We start from the raw sequence: 15,529 nt of genomic DNA, 5'->3' as shown, positions 1-15,529 counted from the left end.
GGAGTAACCTCCTCGTGGTCGCGATTAGTGGTTCTCGCTCTCAATGAGGCGCGTAGTAAGTTGTGCATGGATCGCAGAGAGTAGCATGGGCCTCCATGTGCTGTGAGTCTCTGTGGTGTCATGCGCAACGAGCCACGTGATAAGATGCGCGGATTGACTGTCTCAGAAGCGAAGGCACTGAGACTTGTCCTCCGCCACCCAGATTGAGGTGAGTAACCACGCCACCACGAGGACCTACTAAGTAGTGGGAATTGGGCATTCCAAATTGGGGAAAAATAAATATAAAATAAACATTTTTGTTATTAGCATGTTTTTTTTTTTTGTTTTTAGTTTTTTAACCAGAATAGGACACTTAATGACTATCTTATAAATTATCCGCAAGTGATTGAAGACCAGATGGATAAAGTAATTTTAAATAAAGTCATTTGCAGTCGTATGGTGGAATTTAATTACCACTGAAGCTCAAGAGTGTAATATTATGAGCGACACATTATAAAATCGAAGGACAGCAGTGAAAATTATATTTATATGTAGAGGGTTGGGAGGGTTACTTTTGAAATGTATTCCACTACAGATTACAAAATACATGCTGTAAAATGTCATTTGTAATGTATTCCATTAGATTACTCAAGGTCAGTAACGTATTCTAAAGTAACGTATCCATGGCTCTCCTGCAAGTCCGCCAAGGTGCTAAAGGAACTGCACGAGGGCAGTTCCGCCCCGGGATTGATGCAGGAACTGTGCACGGTGACTGACCTCGCTCTCCGAGTGACGGAGGTCACGGTGCGGTCTCTCGGGCAGACGATGGCCACACTAGTGGTCCAGGAGCGCCACCTTTGGCTCAACCTGGTCGAGATGGGTGAGGCCGACAAGACACAATTCCTTGCTGCCCCCATTTCCCAGGCGGGCCTATTCGGTGACACCAAAGAGGACTTTGCCCAGCAGTTTTCGATGGTAGAGCAGTAGATGGATGCTAGCCGGCATATCCTGCCCCGGCGCGGCTCAAGATCGCGCACCCCGTCTACTCATCGCCAAGGGCGTCCCCCTGCATTGACTGCACTGGCTCCGCTGCAGCCTGCCCCTTCGGCCCGGCCCCGGCATGGAGCCCACTGCAGGAAGCAGACGCCACCCATCTCGCGGCCGCCCAGAACCCGTGAAAGGCTTCAAAGCGCCCTTGAGATGGGCGACCCAGGGACAACGAAACCCGCTGCTCTGGAGCTGGTAAGTAGATCTCCATCTTTTTGTTACCTTTTGCATTTAATTGCGCTGCATGCCCAAGTGGCTGCAGTACTCAAGAGCTCAGCAAGAGCAGTTTCCTTGTTCCCTGGGTCACATATCCGGTGTGCACGGCCATCATCACGATCACCGTCCACCACTCTATTTGGCAGATTTGGCGCTCCAGCGGCGGTCTCCCGCCCCTGAGCGCCCAGCTGTGGCACAAATCCGCCCCCGATGTGACAGTCTCCACGGGTCATGAGGATGTTCCGGGGGTGGTCACAAGGAGCCAGGTAAGTGCTTTGATGTCCTTAGACTCAGCACGGCCACGATGTGGTGTGGCACCTCGAGCTCCGCCCTGCCGCTAGGCCCCACCTGCTGGTACGTCAGATGACGTTGTCCCTTTGGTCCCCCTTGCGCGGAACTTGGACGCATGGCTTGCGCTTTCCAATCCGTCGCGAGGGCTGGTCTGGACCATCCGACTTGGCTGCGCAATTCACTTCGCCGGGCGTCCGCCCAGGTTCAGCGGTGTCCACTTCACCTTAGTGAAAGACGAAAACACTGCTACCTTGCGCGGAGATCGCTACCCTCCTACAGAAGGGCGCGATAGACCCTGTTCCTCCAGCCGAGATGAAGAAGGGGTTTTTCAGCCCATACTTCATCGTACTGAAAAAAAAAGGCGGTGGGTTGAGGCCAATCTTGGACCTGTGAGTTCTGAACTAGGCTTTACACAGACTCCCGTTCAAGATGCTGATGCAAAAACGCATTCTGGCGAGCGTCCAGCATCAAGATTGGTTCGCGGCGGTAGACCTAAAGGATGCGTACTTCCACGTCTCGATCCTTCCTCAACACAGACCCTTCCTGCGGTTTGCGTCCGAGAGTCAGGCGTATCAGTACAAAGTCCTCCCTTTCGGCCTGTCCCTGTCTCCTCGCGTCTTTACGAAGGTTGCAGAGGCTGCCCGTGCCCCGTTAAGGGAGGTGGGCATTCGCATTCTCAACTATCTCGATGACTGGCTAATCCTAGCTCATTCTCGAGACATGTTGTGCAAACACAGGGACCTGGTGCTCTCACACCTCAGCCGACTAGGGCTTCAGGTCAACTAGGAAAAGAGCAAGCTCCTCCCGGTTCAGAGCATCTCTCGGTTTGGAGTTGGACTCAGTCTCCTTGATGGCGCACCTTACGAACGAGCATGCCCAGTCGGTGCTGGCCTGTTTGAAGGCGTTCAAACAGAAAACAGCGGTCCCACTGAAACTTTTTCAGAGGCTCCTGGGTCATATGGCATCCTCGGCGGTGGCCACCCCACTCGGGTTGATGCATATGAGGCCGCTTCAGCACTGGCTCCAGACTCGAGTCCCGAGATGGGCATGGCACCACGGGACACATCGCATGGTCATCATGCTGGTTTGTCACCGTCTTTTCAGCCCTTGGACCGACCTCTCGTTTCTACGGGCAGGTGTTCCTCTAGAACTGGTCCCCAGGCACGTCGTGGTCACGACAGACGCCTCAAACGGGCTGGGGCGCTGTTTGCAATGGGCACGCAGCCGCCAGCCTCTGGACGGGTCCGCGACTGCATTGGCACATCAACTGCCTCGAGTTGTTGGCAATTCTGCTCGCCCTGCGGAGGTTTCGGCCGTTGATCCAGGGCAAGCACGTGTTAGTTCAGACAGACAACACGACAACGGTAGCATATGTCAACCGCCAAGGCGGTTTGCACTCTCGTTGTATGTCACAACTCGCCCGCCGTCTCCTCCTCTGGAGTCAGCAGCACTTCAAGTCGCTGCAAGCCACACACATCCCAGGCAACCTCAACACTACAGCGGACGCGCTGTCACAACAGGTTACCCTCAGGGGAGAGTGGAGACTCCACCCTCAGGTGTTCCAGCTGATTTGGAGTCGATTCGACAGGCACAGGTGCACCTGTTCGCCTCCCAAGAATCCTCCCCACTGCCCGCTCTGGTACGCACTGACCGAGGCCCCCCTCGGCATAGACGCGCTGGCACGCAGCTGGCCCCCTGGCATGCGCAAATATGCGTTTCCCCCAGTGAGCCTGCTTGCACAGACCCTGTGCAAGGTCAGTGAGGATGAGGAGCAGGTCGTCCTGGTAGTACCCTACTGGCCCACCCAGACGTGGTGCTCGGACCTCACGCTCCTCGCGACAGTTCCCCCCTGGCGAATTCCCCATCACCATCTGGCACCCACGCCCAGACCTCTGGAATCTCCATGTCTGGCCCCTGGACGGGACGCAGAAGACCTAAGCGGTCTACCATCTGCGGTGGTAGACACAATCACTCAGGCTAGGCCCCACTCTACAAGGCGCCTTTATGCCTTTAAGTGGCATCTGTTCACTAAGTGGTGTTCTTCCCGTCGGGAAGACCCCCAGAGATGCGCAGTCAGATCAGTGCTTTCCTTCCTGCAGGAGAGGTTGGAAGGGAGGCTGTCCCCTTCCACCTTGAAGGTGTACATTGCCGCCATAGCAGCACACCATGACTCAGTCGACGTTAAGTCCTTAGGGAAGCAAGACCTGATCATCAGGTTCCTAAGAGGCGCCAGGAGGCTGAATCCCTCCAGACCACACCTCGTTCCCTCATCGGACCTCTGTTGTTCTTCAGGGTCTACAGAGACCCCTCTTTGAGCCTTTGCAGTCAGCCGAGCCTAAGGCACTCTCCTTGAAGACTGCCCTCCTGACTGCACTCACTTCCATCAAGAAGGTAGGTGACCTGCAAGTGTTCTCTGTCAGTGAAACGTGCCTGGAGTTCGGTCCAGGTTACTCTCACATGATCCTGAGACCTGACCGGGCTATGTGCCCAAGGTTCCCACCACCCCTTTAGGGACCAGGTGGTGAACCTGTAAGCGCTGCCCCAGGAGGAGGCAGACCCAGCCCTGTCGTCGCTGTGTCTGGTGTGTGCTTTACGCATCTATTTGGATCGCATGCAGAGCTTTAGAATCTCTGAGCAGCTCTTTGTCTGCTTTAGTGCACAGTGGAAAGGAAGCGCTGTCTCCAAGCAGAGGATCGCCCAATGGCTCATTGATGCCATAACTATGGCATATGTCGCCTAGGACATGCCGCCCCCGGTAGGGCTACCAGCCCATTCTACCAGGGGTGTAGCGGCTCCCTGGGCCCTGGCCAGGGGTGCCTTTCTAACAGACATTTGCAGAGCAGCAGGCTGGGCAACACCCAACACCTGTGCAAGGTTCTATAACCTCCGGGTGGAACCGGTTTCATCCCAGGTAGTGGCACGCAACACAAGCGGATAAGCCCAGGATAGCTGGCCGGGTGTATCGTTTGCACATAGCGCCTTCCACCTCCCTTGGAGCTGAAGACGTGCGCCATTAATTCCCAGTAGTGTTCACAAACTTTGTTCCTTGGTTGACTTCCTCTGAGCCCTGTGGCAGTCGAGTTTTCGGAGAAACTCGCTGCCGGCCCAGTATATGCGCTAACTGAGAGCCCTGTTCTGGGGTAGGTGCTCCGCATGTGGCGGTTCCCTGTAAGGCTAACCCCATGCAATCTATATCTTCCGCTAGTTTGTTTCCCTGCTGGCAAACTGCGTCTTCCTTGGGCAGAGCCCCTCTGCCCCAGTCTCCATGTTTGTAGTAACTCCTCCCTCATTGGGCAGGATCTACCTTGAAGGCTCTCCACATGGTTGGAAAGACCATGTGACGTATTCTTCCACTTAAATACCCCCCCCTTTGGGCGAGGTGTGGTCTCCGCGGTGTCTTCCCCTTGGGAGGGACACCCCCCGACTAGACCTGGCGGCCCAGTCGGATAATCCCCCTTCTTTTTTAGGGAGTGGATAAAGGGAAGGGGAAAAGAGGCCACGACTGGGATAAGCCTGTCTCTATCTTTGGGTAGTCGACTTGTCCCCAAAAAGGGCCGTTCGACACTCATAACTATGTTGGGGGAGGTTACGTGTCAACCTGGTGCGCTGGCTATGAGGCACACAGCAGTCTGCCCACCACACACCGCCAGTTCACGTAACATAGTTCAGCCAGTTGTGGTGTTTCGTATAGGGACCCCTAGTGTCACTACATCGACACAACGTCGAGTGAGTGACAGATAGGGAATGTCATGGTTACTGGTGTAACCTCCGTTCCCTGATGGAGGGAACGAGACGTTGTGTCCCTCCTGCCACAACGCTGAACTACCCGCTGAAATGGCCGGACCTTATATCGGCTCCTCAGCATAAAACCTGAATGAGTGGTTGCATACCAGCTCCTTTTATACCCGTATGTCCTGGGGAGTGGCATGCAAATACCACTCGCCAATTTTCATTGGCCTTTTATCAAAGACCAGAGGTGTCTCGGGCTCCCAAGAGTGACCCCTAGTGTCACTACATCGACACAACATCTCGTTCCCTCCATCAGGGAATGGAGGTTACACCAGTAACCATGACGTTACTTATATTTTGTATTTTAAATACATAATCCCATTACATGTATTCCATTACTCCCCAACCCTGTATATGTATATATACTGTATATATAGTTGTATATATACAATCACGGTTTGATACAGTTTGAGAAATATAGAAACATGACATGAGCAAAGAGCATGGTACAAAAGCTAAATCTACCTCTGCATGTTTTCATGCACAATTTACTATGTGAAATCCAAATGAACCACTGAACCCAACTTTTGAATCCTATAATTGTATTTTATTAAAAAAGACTGAATGCATTAACTAGAAAAGTTATGACTTGAAATTAAAGGTTTTAAACCATAACAGGCATCAAGTGTGCAAGTTATGAATGTTGAGTTAGATTGATAAAAAGAAAATCACATTGAATCTGACCTGGCTGTTCATACTGAAGGCACATCGGGAAAAAATCATATACAGGTGCATCTCAATAAATTAGAATGTCGTGGAAAAGTTCATTTATTTCAGTAATTCAACTCAAATTGTGAAACTCGTGTATTAAATAAATTCAATGCACACAGACTGAAGTAGTTTAAGTCTTTGGTTCTTTTAATTGTGATGATTTTGGCTCACATTTAACAAAAACCCACCAATTCACTATCTCAAAAAATTAGAATATGGTGACATGCCAATCAGCTAATCAACTCAAAACACCTGCAAAGGTTTCCTGAGCCTTCAAAATGGTCTCTCAGTTTGGTTCACTAGGCTACACAATCATGGGGAAGACTGCTGATCTGACAGTTGTCCAGAAGACAATCATTGACACCCTTCACAAGGAGGGTAAGCCACAAACATTCATTGCCAAAGAAGCTGGCTGTTCACAGAGTGCTGTATTCAAGCATGTTAACAGAAAGTTTAGTGGAAGGAAAAAGTGTGGAAGAAAAAGATGCACAACCAACCGAGAGAACCGCGGCCTTATGAGGATTGTCAAGCAAAATCGATTCAAGAATTTGGGTGAACTTCACAAGGAATGGACTGAGGCTGGGGTCAAGGCATCAAGAGCCACCACACACAGACATGTCAAGGAATTTGGCTACAGTTGTTGTATTCCTCTTGTTAAGCCACTCCTGAACCACAGACAACGTCAGAGGCATCTTACCTGGGCTAAGGAGAAGAAGAACTGGACTGTCGCCCAGTGGTCCAAAGTCCTCTTTTCAGATGAGAGCAAGTTTTGTATTTCATTTGGAAACAAAGGTCCTAGAGTCTGGAGGAAGGGTGGAGATGCTCATAGCCCAAGTTGCTTGAAGTGCAGTGTTAAGTTTCCACAGTCTGTGATGATTTGGGGTGCAATGTCATCTGCTGGTGTTGGTCCATTGTGTTTTTTGAAAACCAAAGTCACTGCACCCGTTTACCAAGACATTTTGGAGCACTTCATGCTTCCTTCTGCTGACCAGCTTTTTAAAGATGCTGATTTCATTTTCCAGCAGGATTTGGCACCTGCCCACACTGCCAAAAGCACCAAAAGTTGGTTAAATGACCATGGTGTTGGTGTGCTTGACTGGCCAGCAAACTCACCAGAACTGAACCCCATAGAGAATCTATGGGGTATGTCAAGAGGAAAATGAGAAACAAGAGACCAAAAAATGCAGATGAGCTGAAGGCCGCTGTCAAAGAAACCTGGGCTTCCATACCACCTCAGCAGTGCCACAAACTGATCACCTCCATGCCACGCCGAATTGAGGCAGTAATTAAAGCAAAAGGAGCCCCTACCAAGTATTGAGTACATATACAGTAAATTAACATACTTTCCAGAAGGCCAACAATTCACTAAAAATGTTTTTTTTATTGGTCTTATGATGTATTCTAATTTTTTGAGATAGTGAATTGGTGGGTTTTTGTTAAATGTGAGCCAAAATCATCACAATTAAAAGAACCAAAGACTTAAACTACTTCAGTCTGTGTGCATTGAATTTATTTAATACACGAGTTTCACAATTTGAGTTGAATTATTGAAATAAATGAACTTTTCCACGACATTCTAATTTATTGAGATGCACCTGTATGTATCCGATTTATTTCCACATATGAAAATGTCAGATTCTTGTGGCTGTTCACACTGTCATCCAATTAACAGATCTGTGTCACATGTGAGTGACAAAAAAAATCAGATTTGGCCACATTCAGCTGCGGTGTAAACGTAGCCAAATGAAGATTTTTAGAAGAACATCTCAGCTCAGTCCATACAATGCAAGTGAATGGGTACCAGAATTTTTAAGTGCATCCTTTAAGTGCATCCAAAATGCACATAAAGTCAGCATAAAATTAAACCATAAGACTCCAGTGGTTAAATCCATATCCTTAGAAGTGATATGATAAGTATGGTTGAAAATTAGATCAATATTTAAGTACTTTTTTTTACTATCAATCTCCGCATTCATTTTCACTTGTGTTTTTGGTGATTTGCATTCTTCATGCATATTGCCACCTACTGGGCAGGGAGAAGTTATAGTGAAAAAGAATTTAAATATTTATCTGTTTCTCACTCACAACTAACACATCCATGCTCTCACACTGCAACCTTGTTTTGCTCCTAAGTTTATTTTTAATCGGTGAACAAAGATCTTTGGTCCTCATATTTGCAAGCTATTTTAACCCTCCATGCTCCCAAATTGAGCTATTTTTTTGCACAAACATACAGTGGCCCCAAAAACCATTAAGTCTGGACACTATAAAGTAAAGTCTTTTCATTATATAAGAGAAGATCAAACCAAGTTGCATTTATTTAAAACATAAAATATATAATACATGTACCAACGTTTCAAGCAACGCATCAAATTACAAAACAACAGATTTATTGTTAAAAAATAAGACAAAGTATTTGGACACTTTCTGATTGTCAAACTTTAGTGGAACATAATTAATGTGATGATCTACACCTGCGAGGGCAGCTGTGTGAACCCGAGGGCAACTGGCTAAAAGTGCAGATGCCACTTTGTTTCATATCTTGTTATGTAATGCAATGACATTCTTAAATTTTTTTTAAGTGTTACTTGAGTGACCAAAAGTGTCCAAATACTTTATTTGGTGCCACTGTCTCTCTATGTATATATATCCTTTTCCCCATACCACCTTCTTTTCCATATTTTCTCTATATTCTGTCTCTACTTTTCACTAGCTGTTATCAAACGATAACATGCGTTATCAAACCGCTCATCCCCTGACACCACTATAACTACACTATTCTGTGAAGGTAAGATGGAAAGTGAACAGATTTTTATTGCTCCTTACCTCCACCCAGTTGCCATTCACCTCATGGAAAAGAACACAGAAGGGGTCGGACTTCGATGCCACATCACGGTCCAACAGATTGGAGCCACAGACAGAAAGTTCTACCTTTGTGACACAGTGCTGGGCCCCAATGGCAGGGCCCGCGTCAGGGCCCGAGCCCATAGTATAGGCCATATAGAGGGGAGAACCTCCTCTTCCACACCCTGAGGGCAACAGAAGTGTATTTTCCTTAAAATACTGTACATTCATCCGAATTAATTTGTAGTTTATCATACGAGTGGCAAATGACCAAATTGACGTACAAAATTAATACATACAGTGGGGTTCAAAAGTCCACACTGAAAATGTAAAATTGAAAATCTAATTTCAACCAGGAAAAAACTAAAAATTTTTGGATTTTGAAAAATGTTAAACAAAGAAATGACATGGCATAAAATTATTAAGATTCATATTTAAGAATACTTCTAGATCAACCAAATTTGTGACAATGACCATGTTAATTCCTTTGAACAAAAGGCCAGATGCCCTTGCATCCACTGAAGTATACAAACATTCTCAAATCATGCTGGATAACAGATCATCAGATTTACGCTGCCTTTAAAGCAATAGGGGGACATACTAAATACTAAGAATTTCTGAAATTCATGTACAATTTTCAATTCAACTTTCCACTATATTGTGTGCTGACAATAATTTGTAATGATAAAGAATGGTCTCAGACTTTTGGCCCCTGTATGTGTCTTAAAATGTATGGTTTTCTTCAACAATCCCAGGACCGCATTACCTAAAATACTTAGAAAGGATTTGAAAAGATAATTTAGAATAAAGAATAGCCTTTCATAATTATCTGTATATTAATAATTTGTGGGGAAAAAAATAAAATTATTTTAATTGTGATGTGGAACACTGGAAAAATTTAAAATACCCAGACTTGACTGAGCTTTTCTCATAGAAATTACTTGATAACATCTCTGTGAAACAGGGATGCATGGTTCATGGTCAACTGACAAACAGCTCCTCAAATTCAAAACAAGAAAAAACTCTATGATTTCCACATGCATCAATGCACGCAGACACACAAACGCACACACACACAGAACAAGAGCGTCAAACCAGGACATAAGGAATACAGAGAGGGCTCTTGTTGCTTAGATACTGATGTGCCACCGTCTCATTCTGTGTTAATGTCACAAACCACAATTAGGCTATGACCAAAGCATGTGAGTGAAAATGACTCCGGCCAAAATCATGTTACACAGAATTACTTTAAATCACCTATTCCACATTGCAAATTATCATGTTGACAACCGGAACTCAGGTTAGTTAATCTGATTACTTATTGTACATAGTTTGGCAGTGGTACTCATGTGGAAAACGAAAAGTACACAAAAGATGTTAAACATCAACTTGTGGTTATAGAACAGCTTGGGTTAGTCAGCCTATTGACCCACTTGAACTAATGTACAAGGAGGTCACAATACGCAAACATAAAGAAGTGAGAGCAATTACAGATGAAATGGAGATAAAGCAGTGCAAAAAGATTGGCTAGTTATTATCTAGTGAAGTAACCTTCAAAATGCAGGTTAAAAGCCTACTGGACTTATATTTAGATTTACATGTCTATACCAACATACTTCCATTAGACTATATTTATATATATATATATATATATATATATTAGGCATGTAACGATACACAAATTTCACTATACGATAAGATACAAAGTCTCACTACACGATATGATACGGTTTAAAACAAAAAACAGCGCCCACAAATGTTTCACTCTTTACCCTCTTCCCCCGGTTTCATGTCACATGTTAACTTTACCAGCGTTATTACCGGTTTATAACATGTGTGCAAGTGTTGTACTCATACCTGATGACAAAATCAGAGAATAATAAGTCTTGTGTAATAGTGAGTTTCTTACATTGTCAGATTTTTGAATATGCTTGTTTTTGTTACTTATGAGCGCCTTGCTCAGTGTCATGCTCCGTGTCAGCTGGGAGAGGTGCAACTTTGCTGATACTGTGTTTGTGATGTCGGCGTAAATAAAAAGACATGTTTGATGTACTGTAGCGCCGGGACATGACGATGTTGTTTGGCAAATTAGACAAGCTATAATGCTACAATCTACTTGCCGTTTGCCATTGATCTTCTCGCCTATATACTGTAGATCTGTTGCTCTGTTGTTCTGTGAGCGTTCAGCGCAGCCTCTATGGGAGGAGACTGTTAATGTAGCTCTCAATGTTGCACCGCTTGGATTTAATTGCACTATAATGTGTTTATGTATCGTACGATACATATAGTATTGTATCATGGGCATCGTATTGCACAATACAATACAAATATATATTTTCTTACACCACAAATATATATACAGTATGTATATATATATATATATATATATATATATATATATATATATATACACATTCTATTTCGTAATCCAGAGTACATGTAATCTGTTACTACCAGCACTGTGTGTGTGTGTATATATATATATACACACACACACAGTGCTGGTAGTAACAGATTACATGTACTCTGGATTATGAAATTAGAATACAAAAATTAAGTACTTGTAAAAAAAATTCAAAAATTGCTGTGGAAAGAACATTTAAGTGGCTTTTTTATTTCAATCAAAAACAGGCAAATAGGGAGTAAAAGAAACATAAGAATCATAAGCAACATTATGTCAAAATGGTACAAGCTCATCCTACTTAAATGCATTTGGCATCAAATAATCAAGAATTAGGTCAAAAGTAATCCAACAGCAATCAGATTTGATTACGTTAAAACTGTAATCCAAGAGATTACGTTTCTAAGATTTTAGTCATTAAATTTTTAATTAGTACCAGATAACAATTAAAAAGTAATCTACCCGGCACACATATACAGTATGATAAATAATAATATAAATAACAACAAAAACATTTGCTTTCAATTACATACCTGAGTTTCCATCCCAAAACGGCATCTTATATTTTCTTGGTTCAGATTCTAAATGAACTGTGCAATCAAATAAGCATTATATAGCGCAGCGGTGTTGGCAAACTTTCTTAGAATAATGACACGTTCCACATGACTGTGATGTCATGGAAAACGTGATATACAGTCCCAACAGTGTGAGCTGCCTGAATACTCAAGCTCTCTTAAGAAACCTTGAACAAAACAGGACAACCGGTTAGAGACAGGTCAACGTCAGAAACACTGCACAAATTAGTAACCGGCTGTCTAGCCCTGTAGCCCAGTTCTATCATTGCTGTCTTGATGTCCATAAAATCATTTAGCGTCTTATCCTGACATGAGTTTGCCCATTTGAGGTCAAAATGCCAATGCATTCTGAGATGACACCATAAACATGACTTAACCGATGTGACCATCAACTCTGAACTTCATTACTTATCTCTAAAGTGCAGTACCAGATAGCAGGTGTCCAGAAATTGAAGTGTGGAAACACGTGTAAGTTTACAGTATATTCGAACATGGAGTATGTTGTTATGTCTTTTATTACCCATTTAAACAATTGTGTTGCTTATTGTAAAACCTTTAAAAAAGTGATATTCCTTATACAAATAAAATGTCTGAAATCTGCAGGGATATGTCATTGCTCGGTCATCAAAGATGCCAGAATGCTTCATAACGACCAACATTTTGCAAAGAAAATCACATATCTTAATGTTTCTGTAATAAATGTTTCTGTAAGATGAATTGATTCTATTGGAGAAGTTGCCTTCATGCACAATCAAAGAAATGCAATTATGTCTGATGCACATAAGTTCAATATGTGCTCAAACGTGAAGAACATACAGTACCTACACTGTATGTTACATAGATAAGTACAAACTACAAAGTGCTCTGTCAGCCCCCTTGACTTTCCCAGAGTTTTCATGAGAGAGAGAAATAACATCTGTGGCATACTGCTGATGACCACAGAAATTAATTTAGACTCATCCCTGAATTTGTAGGAAGAAACAAAATCATGTGTACAGTAATACACTTACAATGGTAAAGTCAATGGGACAAGGCATTGCACTGGAATTGCAATACACATAAAAATACAGTTTCAGCAGCATAGCCACAAGACTTTAACAAATACAGCATGAGACTACTGGAATCGCTTACCAACCTTGCAAAGTTTCATCCAATATTTCACCTCCAGTCATGATCATGTAAAGCCAGTAAACGCGGCAACTTTCACACAAAACACACAAGAATACCTGAAAGAGATCTAACTATCTGCTAAGCAATGTTTACATTGAGCAAACTCCATCTACATAAATTGCATAGTAAATGCATAACCATAAGTTAATATGCCTAGAGCAGTAGACCCAATGTTAAAATGAAGATTTAGACAGCTTTATAGCTCAAATGACACATTTTGAAAGGATGATTTAATATAACTGCTTTAACAAAAATACAATGTCCACATTTCTGCTTTTTAACCCTTCAGAATGTCATGCCCCATTGACTTCTATTGTAAGTGCATTACTGTAAATGCAATTTATATTTGTTTGTTTCTTTCTTTCTTTTTTAATTTGAGGGATGAGTAAAAATTATGTTCTGTGGTAATTAAGAGCTTTAATTGAGTTTTGAACCGGAAAGATTCTTTTGAACGTAAAAGTCATACAAGACATTGACAACATGTTTTAAGTTTAAATTGGGTCTCCTGTAACGTTTATAGTGATTTAATATGACTTCAACCTGGCCATATTTGTGTGCCAACCCTACAAACATGTAACCCAAATCAAGCATGCATCAGGACATTTTGCACGTAAAGGACTTTCCAAAAAGAAGAACAATTACAACATAATTACATTATTAACCTGTCATAATTGCAATACAATGGACATCAGATTTTCCAGTTTATCTGAATAAAGAAGAACATTACATGCATGGTACAAATGGATTAAAAGTGTGCAAACTAGAAGCATAGAGGAAGTTCTAAAGTATCTGAGCTGTCAATTCACACTTGCATATGCTTTTTTGATGTGAAAATTTGCAGTAATTCACTTATGACTACTGATTGTATGTTTGCTTTCTTTGTAACAAATTAAATTAGACTACTCAAAGGCATCTGGATCCTCTGGGTAACAGCACAAAAAGGACTGTATTGTCAATGCAATAAGAAGTCCATGTGCATTTTCTTGACCAATAAGCAAAGGACTATATGTTAATTTGCATAAGTCAAATACAAATCTGAAACTATTGAAATGCCAGTTTATACACAGATATTTTTCAAGCATCTAATTTACTTATATCTACAGTTTAGGCATCACGCTCCCTTTCTGCTCAGCTGTCAAACCTCATCTTCAGTAACGGATAACAAAGCGCGACATCCGGTTTACTGTATAATAAGATCTTGAGCAATGCAACACCTTGAAAGTTTGTAAAGGCTAACTGAGGACAACACGAATGGAGGGTGTCTGAACGTAAACGGGTAAAAGGTATGTTCTGCCGCCACAAAATACCTAGTTAAATATTTAAAATAATGTAAAATTACTTTATATAAAAAATAAAAATAAAAAAAACTTTCAAAAGAGCCAAAGAGCTGATATGTTTTGGAATGGAATTGCCATTGGAAATTACTACATATTAATATGTTCATAGTTTCTGTTGGATGTGAGGCTTTTGTTAATGCATAATTGTTTTGGGTTGACAATTTATTATTGTTGACTTATTCGTGCAAACCGGAACTCTTTATGCTTCTGTGGCTTCCTTTCAAACGTTAAAATTTCGCAAACCCGGCTTGCTTATGAATGGGAATGAATGATTACTTCAAGAAGTCACTATATAACTCAATAATAACTCACCTCTCGAAGCTTTCTCGGAATCTGCAGCCTACTTTTCTAGAGCGTCTTCTCTGTCTTATTGGTGGCACCAGCTCTGCGTTTTAAAATTATATTGGGTGAATTGCATTATCCAGCAAGAAAACGACGCCAATATCTGGTGTGTGAGATGGTAAAACCCGAAGAAGAAAGCGCTTCGCTTCGGTTGAATCGCGCTGAGACTCGAGAGTCGCGCGCTCAATGAACCCAACAGTTGTGTAGTTCTCACAGCTCTGACAACTCCGCCCGTGTACACATCTGTGATTCTGTCATTTCCACGAGCTAGCCTCTTTTGAGCGCATTGCTACTCTCGGAAAGAGCTTTAAAAAAGCTGGAGAAAAAGAATAACATGCTCTGGCCTTGGTTGTTTTGTTTTTGTTTACTATTTTATTCCCGTCATTGATGCATTTGGCTGCTCACGAGCATGGAAACGCGCGCATTGTTCTGAGGGACTTGTGAGCGGAATAAAGAATAGGCTATACATGGAAGAGAAGAATCAAATGGAGGTCTATTTATTTTCTAGTGACACGTTCCAAGCATTTAATCACATTTGTTGTGAAAAATAATAAATACATAAATATAGACCATTGTAGGGGCGAGGGTGAATACATGGATGATATTTGACTTGACTCTTTGAAATTGGTGAGTTGGCTACCTGTACTCATCACCATTAATGAATTCACCTATCTAAAACTGGACGTCGTAAAATGGTTTTATTGATGTTTATGTTGCAGACCCATTCCTCTTTGCATCACATGTTATGACACGTAATTATATTGACTGCCATGTGTGATTTTGTGCGGGTGAACATTATTTTCTGGTTATTTTTCGAAGGAACAGTC

The 15,529-nt window shown here is 42.9% G+C and overlaps 1 protein-coding gene across 2 annotated transcripts in view; it reads right to left on the bottom strand.

Annotated features, from left to right (window-relative positions):
* Nucleotides 1-15,067, bottom strand: part of LOC127416987 (copine-2-like) — a 40,224-nt gene extending 25,157 nt beyond the window's left edge. Inside the window, exons 1-2 of one of the 2 annotated variants that reach the window (XM_051656654.1) lie at nucleotides 14,673-15,067; nucleotides 8,860-9,062 (exon numbers count right to left, since the gene is read on the bottom strand). In XM_051656654.1, coding sequence (XP_051512614.1) covers nucleotides 8,860-9,033 — 174 coding nt within the window. In that variant the 5' untranslated portion in view covers nucleotides 9,034-9,062; nucleotides 14,673-15,067. Of the gene's footprint in view, nucleotides 1-8,859; nucleotides 9,063-11,811; nucleotides 11,937-14,672 lie in introns of those variants that run through there. The other variant, XM_051656652.1, reaches the window with a different exon arrangement.
* Nucleotides 15,068-15,529: the final 462 nt, after the last annotated feature.

This window comes from Myxocyprinus asiaticus, chromosome 26 (genome assembly GCF_019703515.2).
Source record: "Myxocyprinus asiaticus isolate MX2 ecotype Aquarium Trade chromosome 26, UBuf_Myxa_2, whole genome shotgun sequence".
NCBI lineage: Eukaryota > Metazoa > Chordata > Actinopteri > Cypriniformes > Catostomidae > Myxocyprinus > Myxocyprinus asiaticus.
The sequence above is the reverse complement of the archived record's forward strand: the minus strand, read 5'-3'. Positions and strand labels throughout refer to the sequence as shown.